This window comes from Nicotiana tabacum, chromosome 14, assembly GCF_000715075.1.
Source record: "Nicotiana tabacum cultivar K326 chromosome 14, ASM71507v2, whole genome shotgun sequence".
Lineage (NCBI taxonomy): Eukaryota > Viridiplantae > Streptophyta > Magnoliopsida > Solanales > Solanaceae > Nicotiana > Nicotiana tabacum.
The window spans coordinates 107,337,099-107,346,546 of record NC_134093.1 but is presented as its reverse complement, the minus strand read 5'-3'; the positions used below and the strand labels follow the sequence as shown (position 1 = coordinate 107,346,546).

The window sequence follows — 9,448 nt, the reverse complement described above, 5'->3', positions numbered from 1 at the left end:
CAACACCAACAACAACATAAGGCAACTTAAGTACTACTTGAAAATAAAAATAACTTTAGAACGAGACAAAAAAATACTGAAAATAAAATAACAACATAATTGTATTCCCCAATAAAATGATCAAACTTTAGTTTTGATATCCAAAGAAGTCTTCGACTTCCAAAGGAGTAAGATCATCGAGGCCTTCAAAATCATCATCATTCAAAGCAAGATTTGCCTCTGCATTGTCATTATTTTTGTTTGAAGGTCCTACCTCAAAATCATTTTTAAAGGTCAAGTGAGACTCCACTGGGGCATTAGCAGAAGATGCTCCAACATTATTTGCCTTTCTTTTGATGGAGATTTGATAAAGCCTGACAAAATACTTAGGTGCACGATATTCAATTTTTCAATGACCTTTCATGCCACATCGATGGCAGTTACTGCTTTTGCCTCTTGAAGGATTGTTTTGAGAACCCATATTGTTCTCTCGTTTGCCATGACCACCACGATGACGATTATTATACCGTCTCTTGCCATTTCCATGCCCATGTACATTCATTTGACCATGATAATTATTATATTTTTTTCAGACTTATCACGTCTCGCTACCATATTCGTTTCGGGAAGCGGAGCTGACCTTGTGGAACGGGCTTCATGATTTTTCAGCAAAAGGGTATTATGTTGCTCAGCCACCAGAAGACATAAGATCAATTCAAAATATTTTTTAAAACCCCTTTCACGGTATTGCTGCTGTAATACCATATTTGAGGCATGAAAAGTCGTAAGAGTCTTTTCCAACAAATCCTTATCATTCATAACATCCCCACATAATTTCAATTGGGAAGTTATTCGAAATAATCAGAGTTATACTCACTTACGGTCTTAAAATCTTGCTACCGTAAGTGCATCCACTCATATCGAGCCCTTAACAATACCGTAGCCTTAAGGTGATCATACCTTTCAGTCAAGTCAGTCCACAATTCAAGTGGATCTTTCACTATCAAATATTTAACCTTCAAACCTTCATCCAAATGATGACGAAGGAAAATCATGGCCTTCGCTTTGTCCTGACTTGATGCCTCATTACCGTGAGTAATGGTGTCACCAAGGTCTTTAGCGGCTAAGTGAATCTCAACATCGAGAACCCAAGGTAATTATTTCCAAAAATATCAAGTGCCACAAACTCAAGCTTTGACAAATTCGACTTAGTAAAAACTGAACAACGAAAAAAGCTCAACTCCGTGCTGATAACGTTTTAAGAAATGTAGTTCAAAGTAACAATATAAAACAAGAAGATAAGTAGAATAAGAGGAGAAGAGATAACTTTCTTATATCATTAAGTGTTCAAGTGTATCCCATATCACATTTCATGCCTCTATTTATACTATTACATAGAAGGTTACAAAAGGATTGTCTTAAACATGACATTAACAATTGAGATCATGGGGAAAGATCATAGGAAAGAGTTATGGAGGTGTGAGAGTTACAATCATAATAGTGATAAGTAGTGGAAGATTATTTACATCATGAATGAAAGTAGTGGTAGTAATGGACATCCATAATTACTATAGGTTTTATAACAGAAGACTATAAATAAGATTCATTTATCCTTAATCAAATGACTCATGTTCGAACTTTAGAATAAAAATATTCCTAATAATATAAATGGATGACGAACCAACTGGTCATTACCGTGTCCGCAAACCTTTTTTACTGCCCGCAACTGGTAGCCGCGTTGAACTTTGGACCACCTCCCTGCAAAATGGCGATTGGTGATCTAAATTACCCACAGTGTGAAAAAGGATTACAGCCGTTACAGTTTCTCCCGTCAGTCCTCAGCCGCCCATTTAGAATTCTTTCTCCATTGCAATTTGCATCCGAAAATTACACACCGTAATAGGGAAAAAGTCAAATCATTTTGTCTACATTTAAATTTCTAAATCTCCGTAAACTAAAAAATATATACTTCTAGTATAATGACAAAATTTTTGCAAAGTATTACAATATAATATTTACATTTTATAAATTACCTTTTTAAAAATTTCTGGCTCCACTTTACACCTTATCAAAGTTAAAATTCACAGTTTTTTTGTTTATTTTTTGCAACAAACATCAAACTTTTGACAACCTTTTAATTTTAATTCCTTTTTAGTTTAAAGACGTGTAAAGATTGTCGAACGTCTTAGATAAGCTGCCGACATGCTGACGTGGACAGAACTAATCGCTAACTTTTTCACTGTGACAGTAACCATCTAAAACTGCTAATTTTTACTATTTTTAACTCCCTCCCATATTCATAGCAGGCAATTTGTTTTTTTAAATACAAAGTTTGTATTTGACTAATAATTTAAAAAATAAATTTAAACAGTAATAATGTTTAACTAAGTTTTTAAAAATTATTTTTACGCGTATTTTTCTCAAAAGCATATTTTTAAAAAGAATTTTTTTTTTTGTTTTTCAAAAACTATTTATGCTTTTACTTCTTTTTCTTCTAAAACCTTGGCTAATCACCTTAATTTAAAATTTTAAAAAAAAATTATTTTTAACTAAAGAAACACTTTTAGCCACAAAAATAAAATTGTCCAGATAGGCTATTAAGTATTAATGACATACCAAAATCTTTTACCGGAAAATTCGATTCCCTTTCCATAAATCCAAAGTGAATGTTTTTTTCACAATTTGAATAGCATATTTTAATCCTTATTATCACTACCATTTTAAAAAAAAGTATTTCTTAGAAGCAAAGAAATCCATTTGGGAAGGAAAAGTAAAAAGAAAATAATTTAAAAAAAACTCTCTGTATATAAGGAAAAAACTTGACTCATTTCCAGCAAGTTGAAGAGAAGTTTCAGTTGGCCAGTGATTCTTGTTTCCTTGTTTAGAAACAACGGTTTACTTCAATTATCAAAATTTATTACTTCTGCCTTCAATTTAGGGTTCTACTTCAAGGTCTGTATCCAATATATATATATATACATACATTCTGCTGTTTCTGCAATATATACAGAATCTCTTCTAGGTATTGATTATAGATTGATTTTGATTTTTTTTTAAAAATTTGGTGTGTTTTTAGTCCATTTATAAAGTTGGATATAAGATTTTCATTATTTAGTGGTAGATTATCCTTAGAGTTTAATTAGATTATGGTTTCTTTGATTTCTGGATACTTTGTTCATTTGCTGAATTTAAGGGTTGATTATTGGATAATACTAATTGGTTATTCTTTTTGTTGTCTGCTTTTGTTGGAAAAAATTGGATCTTGCATTTTTTTTTTTGTGTGTGAGTTTGGTGTTAGGCTTTGTGAGTAGTACCTCATTTTGCTGTTCTTTAGTAAATGTATTAATTTTTATTAAATAAAAGTTTCTGCTGTCTATTCAGTTGGCTCAGTCTATACAGAATATCTTTTAGATATTGATTATTAGATTGGATTTGATTTAGTTTTGGGGTATTTGTAGTGTAGTCCATTTATAAAGATTTCATTATTTAGTGATAGATTATGCGTAGAGTTTAATTGGATTTTGGTTTCTTGATTTTTTGATACTTTATTCAGTTTGCTGAGTTTGGGGGTTCATTATAGTTATGTCCATTTCCAAAGATTTGGTTTTTGGGATTTCGGGTCTTTATATTTTGGTCCATTTCCAAGGATTTCATTATTTAGTGTTAGATTATGCTTAGAGTTCCAGTGTTATTAGTGTCAGTCTTGTATTCTAATATTGTAGATTTTTATCACTACATGTTATTCCTTTAACCTCTTTTTCTTTTTATCTTGTTCTCGTTAATGCTTGTTGCTACTGCTATATTTTTATTTTTTCCTCATGTCGAGGGTCTACTGGAAACAACCTCTCTACCTTTACCGCGGGGGTAATGTCCGCATACTCTCTACACTCCCCAGACCCCACTTGTGGGATTATACTGGGTTTGTTGTTATTGTATATTATGCTTAGAGTTTGATTGGATTTTGGTTTCTTGGTTATTGGATAATATACTAATTGGTTATATTGTCTGCTTCGGTGGGAAAAAATTGGATCTTGCAGTTCGGGTTTTTCTGGTGAAGAGGAAGAAGAAAATGGCGTTGTTGAACAATTGTGAAAATTTGGGGTTAGGCATTGTGAGAAGTACCTCGTTTGGGCGAAAACGAGTCACTTTATCGAATACAGTAGACGTTGATTTCATCTCAACAACGCCTACAAAGAGATTCTGCAGTCGGAACTCATTTTCTACAAATGAGAAATCTGGTCTTGAATCCTTGCCTAAAGATATCTTGGTTAGTTCATTGTCTATTTCTTTTTTGTGTATCTCTTCTATTCTTATGCCAATTGTTCAAGATTGTAACTTTTCCCCTGTTAAGATAAACGTTGAAGTGTTAAGAAAGAGATGTGTTTCTTTCTTTATCTATTTGCAGATAAGGATAGTGTGTGGAGTTGATCATGATGATTTGAAGAGTCTATTTCATGTATCAACGGCAATTAGAGAAGTGGTAAGCTTTAATATGTCATTGAAATATTGTTAAATATCAATTGAGGAAGTATTACTTTGTCTAAGTATTGATGAACTATTTCTTTTTGATGTATGTATGAGCAGACTCTGATTGCGAAAAAAATGCATTTTGAGTTTAGTACACCGAGAAAGACTCTTCCTTTTCGGAATGCTTTTGATATGGAGGATTCGGGCAATTCCGATGAGGTAGAACCACCAAATGCTCCAAAGCTGCCGAAGATTGCAAGGTCTCGATTGAGTAGGAAGAAGTTGGCTGAGATCTCTGTAGCCTTGTTTGCCTCAGATGCCGAAGAAAATTGGCCATAGAGAGAGTTATTTGTACAATTGGAAACTGAGGTATAGAACCAGAAACAGATTATGTATAGGTATTATTGTGGTAGAAACTCAAAAAAGGAAATCTGAGTCACGACGAAGGGTTTGATCTGATATCTCATTGGAAGAAAGGATCCGGGAGATGTACTTGAAGATCACTTGCCCAGTTCTGGAAGGACAAGACTGGAGAATTGTCACCGGATTTGAGCTTCCGTCAGTATGCTGTTTCATCGTTAGACGGAGCTCTCTTTTTATCATCTCGTGCTAGATGCAACATTCTTTTTCCTGCTTGCGAACCACAGGAGCGCCTAGTGCACAGAGGAAGTCCAACTGAAGAGGAGCTTAGATTGCGCGCATACTATAATGGTTGAAAAGAGATCAACGAATGGACCAAGCACGAGAGCGACACGAACCAGGTTTACATGTCACAACAAATTTTTACAAGCCATTGTTCTTCAACTCTATCATTGAAGATGGGCTTGATTGTTTGTGTTGATAGTTAGTTTTAGGGATTCTATTTGAAGGGGCTGCTCTGGCGCTTCTGATTTCATAAAAAATTCAGTTGTACATATGGAATTAACTGCATATGGAATCACACGCGTTCGTTTGGCACTAATACTACAGATATGTTGATGAAATAAAAATGTGTCTGTCCTTCCACTTCAATTAACAACACATGTTTGAGTTCTTCATTGGTTTATTATTATTTAGATCATTTTATCATCTCGAGCCGTGGAAGCAGTAGGTTGTTTATATCACACCTCTAGAGATGCGGCCCTTCCCTGAATCCCGCGTGAATGCGAGATGCCTTGTGCACCGAGCTACCTTTTTTTTTCCTCCTATAGTTTGATGCATATCGTATTATCGTTTGGTACTCGAAATAAGGTGCGATAAGGTGTGTGATAAATTTAAACCATGTTTAGTTGACGGTATAAATTTATCCCAATCTTAATACAGGATATTCCACCTTATCCCATCAAACTTTGGGATTATATTATCCCACCTCTCAGGTGGGATAAATTAGTCCAAGAATTATAATCCCGGAATAATTTAGACGACCCTTTTAAGAGTCTAAAACTATAGGTATCTAGCGCTGAATTTCCTTTCCAGTTGCATCAGAAGCATGTGTTTTATGTTTCCAGTTGCTTAGTCACAGAAAAGCAAATCAAAATAGGGAATCCTAAGCTGAAATAAGACATGTTACAGGACAAATTCTCTGTATTTGTCCATGTGTGGCACTAGTGTTTGGTATGTTTATTAATTATCCCCTATTCTAGTCACTTGTAATAAATAACTTAAAATTGTTTGCTAGATGCCTAGATATCTGGGTAGCTATATTGCGAGTTACTTCATGTAAACTCCTTAAAAGATTAGTATATGTATTTTGTATATACATTTTGAAATTTATAGATGGAATTGAATATCGGAAAGAGAAATACTACATCCGGTCCATATTATTTGTCTTTTAATCTTTTTTTACGCCTTTAGAGAAAGATATTTAGTAACCTTAATTATAAGAGTATTTGTCTACACCTCCTTTTTCTCTGTCTTAAAATTTTCGATTAATTAATACTCGACCAGTTGAAAAAACAAGAATAAATTTGGTAAAAATAATATTAATAAAAGCTTCTTACTTTTTTGTTGGTGTCAAATATTTTAAAATAAATATTTTGTTCATCAAATAAACAAATAATATGGATCAGATAATAGGTAAAATATAGTCTTCTGATTGCAATGTGAAAGTTGTGAAAAGTTGTATTATTGTATTTCAAAACAAAGGAGGGAGTATTGTAATCTTGGTATTGTGGGCACAGCTTGTAAGTCGTATAATTATTGGTAGAATTTGCGGCATTGTTAAAGCCTTGATTAGCTTTAATCAGGATTTAGAAATTTGTAGCCAGCTTGTAAACCTCTCACCACGTCTCGCTGTTCATAAACACTTTCTGCTGCCAAGTCTGATTTTGCTGGAAAGGGGATACACTTGGCAAGAATAAACGAACTTTAACCCATATTTATTTTCAAATAGCTTCTCGGGGCCCTCTGCGCCAGAGTGAACCCGCCGGGGCGATCCACTCACCCGGAGTTCAAGTTCGATCCATTTGAGTTTTTTTTTTCCAGAAAAGAAACGAGAGTGTTTGGAGCTATGCCACTGTAAAATCGTTAATATCCGCGAAAACTACTAAAATTCTCGGATCTATACTAGAGACCAGGAGACAATGATCGAAGTCAGACTTGAGTCTGTTGAGTTTTTAATTAAAAACAAAAAGAGGAGTGAATAGAAAATGGTGGGAAATAAAATTTTGAATTGGTCCCTTTTACAAGGAACTTTGACCCTCATTGGATAGGAAGAGTAAAATTCTTGTGCTTATATATAGAAGCACTTCTTCTACTTCTTAAAGAGTTGAGAAGAGAGCAAGCCTCACGCCGTTGTCAGCATTGACTCAACTCTGTTGGCTATAAATAGAGAGGCCCAGCCTCATTTTTCACTACCGAAATATGAAAATCTCTCCTCCTCTATCTTTTGCATTCTACATTGTTTTTTAAAGCAAAAACGTAAGCATTTTGTGTGATTTGCTCTGCCATTTGAGTTCGCCAGTTCTGTGATTTGAAGTGCCGCTATAACAGAATAGTTATTCCGTTCTATCCTGGGAGGAATCTCTCCCCTCTTTCTTCTGCATTATTTTTCAAAGCAAAAACGTAAGCATTTTGTGTGATTTGCTCTGCCATTTGAGTTCGCCAGTTATGTGATTTGAAGTGTGATAACTAGGGGTTTTAGCCTATTATTTGCTCTTTTTTGTTTAGGTTTTGGGTAAAAAAATACGTAAAGGTATTCCTGAAAACTAATTTAATGTGCTTGCTTGTAAGGTTTTGTCAAAATGAGGCAAAGAAGCCATCATCCACTCATAAAGGAGTCAAACCTGCACAAATCCAAGGCTGAGACTGGAGCACTGAGAGCGGCAGAAAAGCGCGGCCGCGTAAGGACCACCGCTGAGGCGGCCACTATTACGTGGTCCGCGAAAGTAGATTCGGAGAAGTTGCTTTGAGTACTAAAATCACCGCTGACCGCGTTGGAAAGGCGCGGCTGCGAAGGGAATTTCACTGAGAGCGCATCTTGAGGTTCAGAGACCCTGCAAGTCAGGCTTAACTGAAGAACGCGGTCCGCATCCAAATTACACGGCCGCGATGGAAGCACACGCGGATGTGATTGAAATTACGCGGTCCGCGAAACTAAGCCCAATCCAAGCCCAGTATTGAAGAAACGCGGATCACACTCATTATTACGCGGCCGCGAAAGCTCAAGCACGGACGCGGTCAGAATTATGCGTCCGCGAATCCTCCGCAGGGGCATTTTCGTCCGAAAATTTTAGCCTAGTATAAATAGATCCTTTTGTCAATTTTAGGTTAAGTTTTGTTTAGCAGAGCACGTGAACGGCCGGTTTTTCCCTTTTTGGGTAATTTTAGAGTAGATTTACCTTCAAACTTTAGATTTTCATCTTGTACTTTAATATTATGACTTATATTTCATCTTTATCTTTGATTTCTACTGTTATTATGAGTAGCTAGACCCTATAGCTAGGGTTGTGACCCAACCCTAGTGTGAGTATTTAATGAGTCTTGAATTTTAGGGCTTAATTGTTTATGGGTGAGTGATATTTAGCCTAATTCATGCTAAAATTATAAAATTAGCGGTTGCAAATACTGATTCATGCCTTTATGACTTAGACTCTTCTTGAGAAAGATGGACTAAGTCTAGAAAAATTTGGCTAACAAGGAATTGGGGTGAACTCAAGAGATTGATAGCCCCAATTAAAGGGTTAAACCTAGAGATAGTAATACCTGACTTGAGCTAATTTTACTTGTATTGGATGAACACCCATTTGGGCTTGAGAAAGCCAAATCGGGAAAAGTCACTCAAACTACCGAGAGGTATCGAGTGAGCACTTATGTGTGATGGTTATATCACGACCCCAATCATAACAAGCTTGTTCTAGATTCTTGATACTCATTAGATACTCACCTAGGCGAAAGTCACTTCCCTAGTGCCTTTTAACACTTGAAAACTTTCACCAAAAATATTGTACTTAGCTTACACTTAGCATACAATAGTATAAAATTATAATAGAATTAATCGCAACATTGTTTGGATGTGCAATTAGGAATAACACGTACATCTAGATTAGTTAGACACCTAACTCCAAGCCAAATTAACTCCTTGTGGAAATCGATCTCGACCTTGTTGGGTAAAACTATATCGACCATCCTCGCTACTCTATAGTGGTATAGGTTTGGCCTCGATCACTTTTTGGCGCCGTTGCCGGGGAGTTAGACGGTGTTGGCTATCTATCTAACTATTTGTGTGTCTTGTTTTTTTTTTTTCCTTATGTTTTTCTAACTTTTGTGTATCAACCGCTTTAGGTACCAAATGGCTCATAATGATGCTCTCGGACATGTTCTTCCGGGGGAGGAGGTAGATGACAATAGTGAGGATGAGGTTAATCTAGAACCTCAAGTCCAAAGAAGAGGCCGCCAGGCTAATGACAACATTTCAAACCCTCCCCCACTTCCTCCACGGACAGCACACCGGGTGCTACCTAATGAGGGTTACGCAAGTGAAATTGTCCCGCCCCGGATTCGGGCGAGCAACTTTCAAATTACA

General features: G+C 35.8%; 1 protein-coding gene across 1 annotated transcript; it reads left to right on the top strand.

Annotated features, from left to right (window-relative positions):
- Positions 1-2,791: 2,791 nt before the first annotated feature.
- LOC107799094 (F-box protein SKIP27) lies at positions 2,792-4,927 on the top strand. The gene is made up of 4 exons (XM_016622165.2): positions 2,792-2,931; positions 4,017-4,246; positions 4,385-4,459; positions 4,564-4,927. Exons 2-4 carry the CDS (start codon positions 4,049-4,051, stop codon positions 4,783-4,785), a joined length of 495 nt encoding a protein of 164 aa, XP_016477651.1. The 5' UTR covers positions 2,792-2,931; positions 4,017-4,048; the 3' UTR covers positions 4,786-4,927.
- The last annotated feature ends 4,521 nt before the right edge of the window (positions 4,928-9,448 follow it).